General features: G+C 43.3%; 1 protein-coding gene across 3 annotated transcripts in view; it reads left to right on the plus strand.

Moving 5' to 3' along the window:
- LOC144508589 (proto-oncogene tyrosine-protein kinase Src-like) overlaps window positions 1-5,657 on the plus strand; it is a 192,272-nt gene extending 186,615 nt beyond the window's left edge. For all 3 annotated transcript variants that reach the window (XM_078236707.1, XM_078236708.1, XM_078236706.1), the window contains exon 12: window positions 2,813-5,657. In XM_078236707.1, the coding sequence (XP_078092833.1) occupies window positions 2,813-3,021 (209 nt within the window). In that variant the 3' untranslated portion in view covers window positions 3,022-5,657. The remainder of the gene's footprint in view (window positions 1-2,812) is intronic.
- Window positions 5,658-13,370: the final 7,713 nt, after the last annotated feature.

Here is a 13,370-nt window from a genome sequence, read left to right on the forward strand (position 1 = left end):
GGCGGAAACTAGAGGAAACCCACGCAGACACAGGGAGAACATGCAAACTCCACACAGACAATGACCCAAGGCCGGAATTGAATCCGGGTCCCTGGCACTGTGAGGCAACAGTGCTAACCACTGTGCCACCCCTATTGCTGTTAACATTAAACCACATTTTATGGCATCACATATGTTCCCGGCAATAAATCTAAAGAAGTAACATTGTCATTAAAGGTAATGAACATGTGAGTCATTCCACTCGTGGATGCTGGGCGGACTGTTCATAGATTGCATAGATTAAGGCCAAGATGTTTCCCAATAGCAGTCCACTCCACACTGAATCATTGTGAACAATCTGTGGCCAGAACCTGACCTCTCCCAACAGCCTTCTCACACCAGCGACGCAAATGCATTTTTACTGTGTCAATAGCCACGTGAATCAGGAATGTGTTTCACAGAAGATTCCCGAGGGAAGAAATGGGATGGGTGGTTTTACCTGGGTGTACAGTTGGTGAAGTAAATAAAGATCCATCATCCTCTTCAAGTCGGCATGTTATGGGTGGAACCTTTTGCTGGGGGTGAGCTTGGAAGTAATTAGGCATACCGAAACCTGGCATGGTGGCACAGTGGTTCGCACTGCTACCTCACAGTGCTAGGGACCCGGGTTCGGTTTCTGGCTTGGGTCATTGTCTGCAGTTCTCCCTGTATCTTTCGGACTGTGGGAGGAAACCCACGCAGCCAAATGGGGAGAACATGGTTGGGCTGCATTTCAACCATAAAGCACCTTTGGGGTAAAATTAGAGCACAAGTGACTCACTCACTGTTGCTTCACAGCTCCAGGGACCTGGGTTCGATTCCCAGCTTGGGTCACTGTCTGTGTGGAGTTTGCACATTCTCCTCGTGTCTGCGTGGGTTTCCTCCGGGTGCTCCAGTTTCCTTCCACAGTTCAAAGATGTGCGGGTTAGGTTGATTGGCCATGTTAAAATTGCCCTTAGTGTCCTGAAATGCGTAGGTTAGAGGGATTAGTGGGTAAATGTGTACGGATATGGGGGGTGGGGATTGTGGTCGGTGCAGACTCAATGGGTCGAATGGCCTTTTTCTGTGCTGTAGCGTTTCTAAGATTTCTAAGATTCACTGCTTCTCTACATTCCATTATGAGTTGGTGCTATTTGCTGTCAGTGCCCAGTTTTCTCTGCATTTGGAGTCTGAGCTCCCTGCTAACTGCTTCATCCCGAAATTGTTGCCTTGTTACATAGCTGACTGAAAGTAATTCTTTAGTTGAGATAGGTTGAATGAATGAAAGAATATGGTTATTGTTAAATCGCTGATGCAAATTTGCACTTATGAATTTCCAGTTTATGGTTAAAAGTAATAGGTGGGATTTTCACCGCATGCATACACACACTCACAAAGCATGTTTTACGGTGACAGAGGTAGCCTGCCATTGGCCAATAGCAGGTTCTTCCAGTCCCGTCGCTGTCAGAGGGGTTTTCCATTGTTCACACCCACGGTCGGGGCGCCATCGTCAGTGGGACTGGTAAATCTCGCCGGCGGGAACAGCCGGAAAATCTCACCCAATGTTCTTCTCGCATCTCTCACGGTATCGCAAAGCGCTTCATATGCAATTACTTATTATTTTGAAAAGCAGTCACCGTTATTTGGATAAGCCCAGCAGACATTTGCCATACAGTTGATTTTGTGTACCAGGTTACACAGCTGACTATAAGTGGTCCCATGTCTTCCTTCTCCAGTCACTGGGTGAAATCTGAACTTCACTTCTTCTCCTTGTAGGTAGCCTGAGCAGTGAAGCAGGTGATTCACATCAGTTTTGGATAAACCTCTGATGGACACCTTCTGTTTATTTTATGAATGAAACAAAACTAAGCGCTTTGATGGGCTGGTTATTTAATAGTGTGCAGTGAACTGAATCTGGCCAGGCATTGCATACAAACACTGCAATCAGTTCAGATAAATCATGGTGATTCAAGGTGAATGCAGCCCGTATTGAAGGGCAGGGGAGTTGTGGTTTTGAGTTTCCTTAGGGCTGCGTGAATGAATTTTAGAACAATACGCAGCACGGTGACACAGTGGTTAGCACTGCTGCCTCACAGCACCAGGGACCTGGGTTCAATTCAGGCCTCGGGTGTGGAGTTTGCATATTCTCCCCGTGTCTGCGTGGGTTTCCTCCGGGTGCGCCGGTTTCCTCCCACAGTCCAAAGATGTGCGGGTTAGGTTGCTTAGCCATGATAAATTGTCCATTAGTGTCAGGGGGCTTAGCAAGGTAAATACATAGAGTTACAGAAGTAGGACCTGGGTAGGATTGTTGTTGGTTCAGGCTCGATGGGCTGAATGGCCTCCTTCTGCACCGTGGCTATTCCATGACTCTATGAATACACGAGTCTTGCATAGAATAGAATCCCCATCAAGTCTGCACCGACAACAATCCCACCCAGGTCCTATCCCCAAAACCTTGCTAATCCTTCTGGCATACACATCCCAGGACGCTAAGGGGCAATTTAGCATGGCCAGTCCACCTAACCTGCACATCTTTGTGACTGTGGTAGGAAAGTGGAGCACCCAAAGAAAACCCACACAGACACGGGGAGAACGTGCAAACTCCACACAGACAGTGACCCAAGCCGGGAATCAAACCCAGATCCTTGGAGCTATGATGCAGCAGTGCTAACCACTGTGACACCATGCCGCCCGGAGTCTTGCTGGAAGCAAGCTCATGTAACTATTGTTTTACCCTCTGAAGACGGATTATTTTCCAAAAGCAGGTCCTTGATTCTTGAACTCTTCATTCTTGACACTTTGCTTTGATTGGCAGGAATGGTGAACCGGGAGGTGCTGGACCAGGTGGAACGTGGTTACCGAATGCCGTGCCCGCCTGAATGTCCCGACTCTCTTCACGAGCTCATGCTTCATTGTTGGAAGAAGGAGCCAGAAGAGAGGCCGACCTTTGAGTATCTGCAGTCCTTCCTAGAAGATTACTTCACTTCCACGGAACCTCAGTATCAGCCTGGCGAAAACCTATAGGCCCAGCCAATACAGGCAACATCAGAGACATTGTGGGGCTGTAGAATGCAGAAATACGCTCGGCCTAGCTGCACGCAGCCCTTAAGTCTGCTTAATAACTGGAATTCCTGTACACTGTGCACTAACTCATTCCCGCATATTGTTCCACAGATTGTATAGATAATGTTGTTGACGAGGCACTCTAGGTATTTAATTTGCATTTCACCCACCTTTTGTTTGGTAAGATTCCAATGAAAGAGTAATGAAGAGTTTCCTGGTGTAGACAAAGGCAAAACAGCAACCGAGGAATTCTGCCTCAGTAATTACTCTTTGACCGTGTCCAGAGTTTGACTGTCCCTTCCATACTTTAACAACAAAAGCAAGTCGAAAACAATGCAAGTCTTACCCAGAAGTTATTTTTTTAAGAATTAAGCTTGTAGTTCGAGGAAGTATAATAACCCTACCTAGGATTAAAACAAACCCGAATTATATCTCGTGCATGTGGTGCTAGGTTAGTTCATCTAGAATTTAACAAAGAGAAAAACGTATTTATCTACAATTTACCTTAACTGGAAATTGCAACTGCATTCAGATATTTTGCACATTTCCGTTTCAATAACTTGTGGTACAATTTGCCATTGTTACCATCTGATATTATTTATATTTTAATCCATTTGATATGAACGGTGGAAAATTAATTCTGATCGGTATGGTGGTAAAAACCTGAACCATTTCAGTGTTTTGTGTTTCCCCTGATGTGTATATAATGCTTGGTTCTGATGAGAGGAACTGAAACACTGGTTTAAATTGCCATCTTTAATGACTTGATATAGCAATAATGTGAACAAGCTAGGGAAAAGTGGGTTGGTTAGTTTCCTCCTGCTAGTATTATTCCAGTTGGTTAATAGAAGGTGAATTTTCCAACGTTAAGATGTATGCCACACTTCACTTTATTGGTCTTACATTCAGCCCGCTGTATTTAGCTGTCCTCAGGACTTCCCTCTGGTGGCCACCCTGAATATGAAACAAATTGCCCTGTTTCCCCGGCTGAATTACTGGATTGCCATTACTTACTTACATGTATCCTCGATACACAATTAATGTGACTATACATGTGAGATACTTACAGAGTACTATTGGATAAACAATCCAGTTATTATTTTGCCTATTTTAAAGCCAAATTGTGTCAAGTTTTGACCACTTGTAATTTCAATGGGTGAATATTCAAGTTGTGCATTTGTATGAAGTTCCTTCGTCTGTGCCACACGTCTGTGGTTAAATGGAGATATTAGCCACTTTATTTTAAACCAGTTAGAAAAGGAATTTTGTATAAATCAATTAATTAGTCAGCACTAATATTTACAGTGGAATTTCGAGGCTTTACATTTTAAGATGTTAAACCTTTTCACAGGATCTGTGCACATTGTACTAGAATTGTATATTAGGATTCTGCACCCCCTCCTATTTCATGCAGGATGCTCTCACGTATGCTTCCCGAAGTGAGGAGGATTGGTTTCTGCTTGTGATTGTCAGTCTCTTGGATAGGCAATGACAACTTACTTTTATGATTGCCCACTCACTGCTGTTAAATATGAGGTATGGGGAAAAGGAAGGACAATAGGACTCTATTGGCTTTAGGTACAAAAGATGCATTGGGCTGCGCCACAAAAACAAAGATCTTTTATAACTCAACAATGTAGAGATCAGCTTTACTTCTGTCCCTTTAAGAAATCACCTTTAATTTATCTGGTACTTGTTGTGTCATGGCACTTATATAAGCAACATCTCTATCGTTTTGGATGCTGTGATAATTCAGGAAAAAAAAACATACAAGGCCCTAAAACTTCCCAGTAAAAATACTCAACAGTTTTATAGCGCTAACTACTTGGTTCCTTTTCACTTTGGTTGCATTAAGTTCCTGAATCCCTCTGCCCTTAACTCATGTGAAGGATGGTATTGTAACTGTGCCTCTAGCAGTGATTTTTAACTATTGATGCTAAGTTTGTACACCAGTGTCAATGCATTGCTTGCATTAACGGCTATCTTCTCAAAAATTGAAGATATTTTCAGCAACTTTGGCTGCAGGTTGGGAAGAACAGACTTTTCCCGTAACTCTTTAGGTGTGTGTAATATTCACTTGTTCAGTTACGCAGTGCTTGAAACGGGATGGATCCGTGGCTGAAATGGAAACCTGAGAAAGGATTGTTCCTATTGAAAATGAAAATTCCAAACCTCTTTAATCTTGTCAACATGTTCACCCATTTCAACTGAGCAATCTTGCCTGTTAACGCATCGAAAGTGAACACCAGCTTACATACTTTAATAAGGGTTTAAGTCTGAACAGCACGCAACCACCTAAATGAATAATGCATTACAAGAGGCTTTTATTCCATCTTCTGACTGTGAGCGAACATTTAACACTGCATGAGTTTACGTTTTGAGGAAGTGGGTGAGAAATTGTAAAACTGAAAATACTTGTTTGTATTTTCCTGTGAATTCCTAATGAGTGTGAATAAGCAATTTTGTGCAAAATGAATTTGTTATTTAACAGCTGCAAGCTGTATTTGGCCAATGCCTCCTGCTAGGAATGATGTGGAGATGCCGGCGTTGGACTGGGGTAAACACAGTAAAACTGTGTTTTAACAACACCAGGTTAAAGTCCAACAGGTTTATTTGGTAGCAAAAGCCTCACAAGCTTTCGAGGCTCTAAGCCCCTTCTTCAGGTGAGTGGGAATTCTGTTCACAAACAGAACTTATTAAGACACAGACTCAATTTACATGAATAATGGTTGGAATGCGAATACTTACAACTAATCCAGTCTTTAAGAAACAAAACAATGGGAGTGGAGAGAGCACCAAGACAGGCTAAAAAGATGTGTATTGTCTCCAGACAAGACAGCCAGTGAAACTCTGCAGGTCCACGCAACTGTGGGAGTTACAAATAGTGTGACATGAACCCAATATCCCGGTTGAGGCCGTCCTCGTGTGTGCGGAACTTGGCTATCAGTTTCTGCTCAGCGACTCTGCGCCGTCGTGTGTCGCGAAGGCCGCCTTGGAGAACGCTTACCCGAATATCAGAGGCCGAATGCCCGTGACCGCTGAAGTGCTCCCCAACAGGAAGAGAACAGTCTTGCCTGGTGATTGTCGAGCGGTGTTCATTCATCCGTTGTCGCAGCGTCTGCATAGTTTCCCCAATGTACCATGCCTCGGGACATCCTTTCTTGCAGCGTATCAGGTAGACAACGTTGGCCGAGTTGCAAGAGTATGTACCGTGTACCTGGTGGATGGTGTTCTCACGTGAGATGATGGCATCTCTGTCGATGATCCGGCACGTCTTGCAGAGGTTGCTGTGGCAGGGTTGTGTGGTGTCTTGGTCACTGTTCTCCTGAAGGCTGGGTAGTTTACACGTTAAAGAAGCCATCCCCTACGGACAAGCCCTCCGTATACACAGGATCTGCTCGGATGAGGAGGATCGCAACAGACACCTCCAGACGCTGAAAGATGCCCTCATAAGAACAGGATATGGCGCTAGACTCATTGATCAACAGTTCCAACGCGCCACAGCGAAAAACCGCACCGACCTCCTCAGAAGACAAACACGGGACACAGTGGACAGAGTACCCTTCGTTGTCCAGTACTTCCCCGGAGCGGAGAAGCTACGGCATCTCCTCCGGAGCCTTCAACATGTCATTGATGAAGACGAACATCTCGCCAAGGCCATCCCCACACCCCCACTTCTTGCCTTCAAACAACCGCACAACCTCAAACAGACCATTGTCCGCAGCAAACTACCCAGCCTTCAGGAGAACAGTGACCAAGACACCACACAACCCTGCCACAGCAACCTCTGCAAGACGTGCCGGATCATCGACACAGATGCCATCATCTCACGTGAGAACACCATCCACCAGGTACACGGTACATACTCTTGCAACTCGGCCAACGTTGTCTACCTGATACGCTGCAAGAAAGGATGTCCCGAGGCATGGTACATTGGGGAAACTATGCAGACGCTGCGACAACGGATGAATGAACACCGCTCGACAATCACCAGGCAAGACTGTTCTCTTCCTGTTGGGGAGCACTTCAGCGGTCACGGGCATTCGGCCTCTGATATTCGGGTAAGCGTTCTCCAAGGCGGCCTTCGCGACACACGACGGCGCAGAGTCGCTGAGCAGAAACTGATAGCCAAGTTCCGCACACACGAGGACGGCCTCAACCGGGATATTGGGTTCATGTCACACTATTTGTAACTCCCACAGTTGCGTGGACCTGCAGAGTTTCACTGGCTGTCTTGTCTGGAGACAATACACATCTTTTTAGCCTGTCTTGGTGCTCTCTCCACTCCCATTGTTTTGTTTCTTAAAGACTGGATTAGTTGTAAGTATTCGCATTCCAACCATTATTCATGTAAATTGAGTCTGTGTCTTAATAAGTTCTGTTTGTGAACAGAATTCCCACTCACCTGAAGAAGGGGCTTAGAGCCTCGAAAGCTTGTGTGGCTTTTGCTACCAAATAAACCTGTTGGACTTTAACCTGGTGTTGTTAAACTTTATCCTGCTAGGAATCACAGACCTTTCACTTGCCCTTCCTTCACTGTGAATACAGGACTGTGTCGGATCTCGAGGAGGTGTACAGAATAAAGCCAGAGTGCGAGAAGAAGGAATGATAAAGTTTAAAATGATTAGGGGTGGAACATTCTTCCTAAAAAACAAAAATTGGGGGAAGAATCTGTTGGGCAAATTAATATAAAGACACTGGAGTCAAGGAGTGGAATGATTTCAATTTGTCCATTGTATATAATATACAGTATTACAAGATTTTAGGGTACCAATATACTGTTCAAGTTTTGAAATTCAGGCTGGGTGAACCAACAAAAAAGCTAGTAAACTGATAATTTTAATAATTTCTTTCCTTTGAATCTCTGATTTTTCTATTGCCAAATTATATACTGAAATACCATTTTTTTTGTTTCATTTTAAAAAGAATGAAACTGTGTACAAAATGGTTTGGTTACTGTGGTACTTCTGGCATGGTGTACACATTCCCACAGCCTAAGCAGAGAATATATTGATTTTCAGCTCCGGTTTCTGTTAGTTATTTTTTTTAATGAAATCTTTGCATTTTGAATACCTTAATAAAACTCACCTTTGTATGTAGTTGCACACATTTCTGCTGTGTATAAATCTTACGTTCAGAATGGAGTCTTTTTTTTGTAATTTTGTGGACGGGGTTGGGGGAGGGGGGGGGGAGGTGGGGAAAGAAGCTCGTTTTGCAAGTCCATGTTCCTTTTATTGTGCAATTAAACAAAAATGATTAAACTTATCGGTGAGATCACTGCATTTTTCTACAAACGAACGAAAGCACAAAGTGTTTCTGTACCTGATTGTTGAGATAACTCTTTCCCTGTTGAATTGCAGTTGTGAATGAAATGTTGATTTATGATTTGATGTGCTATATGTTTGCCATCAGCAGTGCCTGCTTCTGTTGTACTGTGTTTACCCAAGGCCTGAAGAAGATGCAATTTAATTTAAGTTTATTTCTTAGTCACAAGTAGGCTTGCATTAACACTGCAATGAAGTTACTATGAAAACCAGCTAGTCGCCACGCTTCGGCACCTGTTCGGGTACACTGAGGGAGAATTTAGCATGGCCAATGCGCCTAACCAGCACGTCTTTTGGACTGTGGGAGGAAACCCACGCAGACACGTGGAGAACGTGCAGACTCCGCACAGACAGTGACCCAAGCCGGGAATCACACCTGGGTCCCTTGCGCTGTGAGACAGCAGTGCTAACCACTGTGCCGCCGTGCAGCCCACTTATTGCATCCAAAGAATAAGCAATTGCATCAACCCTTTTTAGCTGTTGAACACTCTTGCCCTCGCCCTTTGCTAAGCTAACTGCTCTGAACCAGAATGGCAGCGGAATCTGACAATTGACTTCAGTCCTCTGATTTAGGGAGAAGAAAATTAGGGAGTAGAACCAAGCTTGATGAATACCCAATGTTAAAATCAAAAGTGTGAGTGTGTGTGAGCAGAGAGTCAGAAAAACCTGCTGGCCCTTGATTATAAGCTTTTTATGTGAATGATGACTATTTGCACAGGGTAGTGGGAGCTCTTCAATGTTTGTGGAACTCCTCTAGCAAGGAGTCAATGCACTCGGGAAGGGAGGACCAAATTAATCATAACTGCTTGCATTTGTACAGTTTTTAACGTACATATATGGGAGGGCCACTCAGCCCATCTAGCTTATCCTTGTATAAACAATATGGCTGCATTATTCACAGCATTTAATTGTTTCTTGAATAATTCTGGAGTTTGTGTCTCTATTAATCTGTCTGAGAACAGTAAGAAGTCTCACAACGCCAGATTAAAGTCCAACAGGTTTGATGAAGGGGTAGCGCTCCGAAAGCTCGTGATTCCAAATAAACATGTTGGACTTTAAGCCGGTATTGTGAGACTTCTTACTGTGCCCATCCCAATCCAACACCAGCATCTCCAATTCATGGCTTCTATCTGAGAAATAATTCCAGATGTTAATCACCCCTTTGCATGAAGAAAAATGCTACCCCACATCAATTCTGACCCTGTTCTTTACCGATTTGTTTTCTCGCCCTGCAGTCTTGGTTTGAACTGAAATAGTGCTCAATGTTAACCTTTTCCAACACGCTTATTTGTACCTCAATAATATTCCATCCTCTTTTGTGGCTTCCCTCGTCATTCAGTCTCCTGAGACCAGGGGTTCAAAATCCTGGGCTCAGTTTTAGAATGCTTTCCTGTGTAACAAGATTACCGGGGGGTATTTTCCAGTCCCACCAGTCATAAGGACACCTTCCAAATTTTCCCATCCTGCCCATGACGATGCCAGCTGCTGGCGGGATTGCAAAATTCCAGTGCAAGGAGTTAATCACAACTCCCAAGATTTCAGCACATAACCTAGGCTCATATTTGAGGGTAGCACTGTGCGAAAGCACATTATCATGTACGCATTTGGATTGGCTTTTAGCCAAGTTAGTGCGAATGTAGAAGATTCTACAGCACTCACAATTCAAAGGAAAGTCCCCCAGTGTTCAAGCCAACTCTTGTTGCTCAACCGATATCATTAAAATAGAGCAGCTGATAAACCTCATAATTGTTACAATGTAGAAGGAAGCTATTCCCTCCAATATGTCTGCACTGGCTCATTTCACTCAGTGCTATTCTCCTGCTGCCATCAGACCTTTGAATGGACCCACCTTGCATTAAGTTGATCTTTCTCTACACCCTAGCTATGACTGTAGCACTACATTCTGCACTCTCTCCTTTCCTTCTCTATGAATGGTACGCTTTGTATAGCGCGCAAGAAACAATTCTTTTCACTGTATACTAATACATGTGACAATAAATCAAATCAAAAATCCTGAGTTCTCCCCGTAACCCTGCATGTTGTTCCTTTTCAAATAAATTGATTAAAATGATTAAATTAGTAGTAATTATCTCATTGTTGTTCCTGCAGCCAAGCTGTGGGCAAAGTTAGCTGCCCTGTTTGCCTACACCATACCGGCGACTAAGTAAGTAATTCATGGATTGTGAAGTGATTTAGAGGTTTACAGCATGGAAACAGGCCCTTCGGCCCAACTTGTCCATGCTGCCCTTTTTTTTAAAACCCCTAAGCTAATCCCAATTGCCCGCATTTGGTCCATATCCCTCTATACCCATCTTATCCATGTGTGTTGTACAAATCCTGGGCTCCTCCTCGCAAAGAGAAAAGGGAAGAAATATTTTGTCTTCAACTAAGAGCCAAATGTGATTTCTTTATTTGCATTGAAGATTTTAAGGCCAATGTGTTGGTAACAATGCTGACTGAATGAGCTGATTTGGATCCTTTCTTTGTGTATACAACATGTCTATGTTACTCTGAATAGTATTTTAAAACTTATTTGGTGCATCTTCATATTGCAGGGCTTAGCTTATTTTACCCCAACAACTCTATGTTTTTAAAAATCCGTAACTGTCGCACTATAGATATCACAATATAAATTGCCAAAATAATTTCTTTTGAAAGAACTGTCTTTTCCTGCCAGTTCCTTTTGACCCACAGCCTGAAGCTTTCCACTTTGTAGAATTCTCACATCAACTTTTTAATTGACCTCCGGATTAACAGTGATTAAACTTGGTGACCTTAAAGGGATGGGCCACTTTTAGGTACGGCCTCCATTTTAGCAGCAGAATAATTCATGGTTCATTGCATTGTTTTATCATCTTAAACCAACATCTCCTCCAATTTACAATGAAAGAATTAATGAGATTTAATATATTTAAGTTTTGTTTGAGTGTTTTAAGAAATTTTATTGCCAACTTCTTACATGTTTGATTTGACTTCTTATTGTCACCTTATTAGTACACAGTGAAAAGTATTGTTTCTTGCGCGCTATACAGACAGAGAGAAGGAAAGGAGAGAGTGCTGAATGTGTAAAATGGATTCTACCTTTTTGCAATTTTCACAAATTGGAACCCTTGGCTAATTGTTAGATTTCCTAAACTTTGTTATCCTCATTAGATTTTTTTGCGCATCTTATCCAGCTGCAGAGAGCGTGTGGAATCACATCAGCTCTTTCCCAACACATTGTGAAAGGTAAGTCACAAGCAATAGCTAACTTAACATTACGTTTGGAAGTTCGTGAACCATAGATTGACAAATGCACGGACTATATTTTGTAAAGAAAAGACATGCATTGATGTAGCACTTTTCACAATCGGCATTCTGAAAAATCCAGTATTTCATTTCTTTTCTCTCTGGATTTAATTTGCTGAAATGACAACTTAAAAATCTTCAAGCAATGTTTTAAGAACTAAATATGCAAAGCTTAAAAAGCATCTGCTGAGACCAAGCAGATTAAATCAAATAATTGTTGTATGTAGCATCATACAATGCAGAGGGAGGCCATTCAATCCATCATGTCTGCACTGAACACAATCCCACCCAGGCCCTATCCCCATAACCCCATGCATTTACCCTAGCTAGTCCCCCTGACACTAAAGGGCAATTTAGCATGGCCAATCCACCTAACCTGCATATCTTCGGACTGTGGGAAGAAACCGGAGCACCCAGACACGGGAAGAGCGTACAAACACCAGACAGTGACCCAGGCTGAGAATCAAACCTGGGTCCCTGGTGCTGGAAGGCAGAAGTGCTAACCACTGTGCCACCAATGTAGTATCTCGCACACAATTATCTTTTATAACAAATTGTTGGGTTTCCAACTGTACTTGCTTCCCAAAGTCTTTACCAACGGTGACTTTTTGTGCTCTGAATATTTTCATAAGAAACAATGACTTGGCTGAACCATGCAGACTGGAAAGTTCCTGGGTTCAAGGCTCAGTCTATCACTGTGGCGCAGTGGTTAGCACTGCTGCCTCACAGTGCCAGGGACGCTCGGGTCATTGTGTGGAGTTTGCACATTCTCCCCTTGTCTGCGTGGGTTTCCTCCACATGCTCGGGTTTCCTCCCACAGTCTGAAAGATGTGCTGGTTTGGGTGCATTGACCTTGAACAATGGCACTGGAATGTGGCGTCTAGGGGAATTTCACAGTAACTTCATTGCAGTGTTAATGTTAGCCTACTTGTGATGAATAAATAAACTTTATTTATTACTTTACTTATCTAAGTTAGCTCATTCCTCCTGAGGTTTTGCTAGAATTGCTACATTTGGCTTCAGTGACCTTCAGTTGGTGGGAGGGGGGGGGGGGGGGGGGGGGGGAGTAAATTATTCCATTATCATTCTTAATCGCAGCAAGCATTTGTGCATGGGCATGTTGAAGAAGACAGAATCTAGCTTTGCTGCATGTCACAGGTGGACAGAGTGGTGAAGAAGGCATTCGGCATGCTTGGTTTCATCGGTCAGAACATTGAATATAGGAGTTGGGACGTCTCGTTGAAGTTGTACAAGACATTGGTAAGGCCACACTTGGAATACTGTGTACAGTTCTGGTCACCCTATTATAGAAAGGATATTATTAAACTAGAAAGAGTGCAGAAAAGATTTACTAGGATGGTACCGGGACTTGATGGATTGAGTTATAAGGAGAGGCTGAATAGACTGGGACATTTTTCCTCAGGAGCGTAGGAGGCTGAGGGGTGACCTTATAGAGGTCTATAAAATAATGAGGGGCGTAGACAAGGTAGATGGTCAATATCTTTTCCCAAAGGTAGGGGAGTCTAAAACTAGAGGGCACAGGTTTAAGGTGAGAGGGGAGAGATACAAAAGTGTCCAGAGGGGCAATTATTTCACACACAGGGTGATGAGTGTCTAGAACAAGCTGCCAGAGGTAGTAGTAGAGGCGGGTACAATTTTATCTTTTAAAAAGCATTTAGACAGTTACATGGGTACGAT

The sequence above is a fragment of the Mustelus asterias genome, chromosome 20 (genome assembly GCF_964213995.1).
Source record: "Mustelus asterias chromosome 20, sMusAst1.hap1.1, whole genome shotgun sequence".
NCBI lineage: Eukaryota > Metazoa > Chordata > Chondrichthyes > Carcharhiniformes > Triakidae > Mustelus > Mustelus asterias.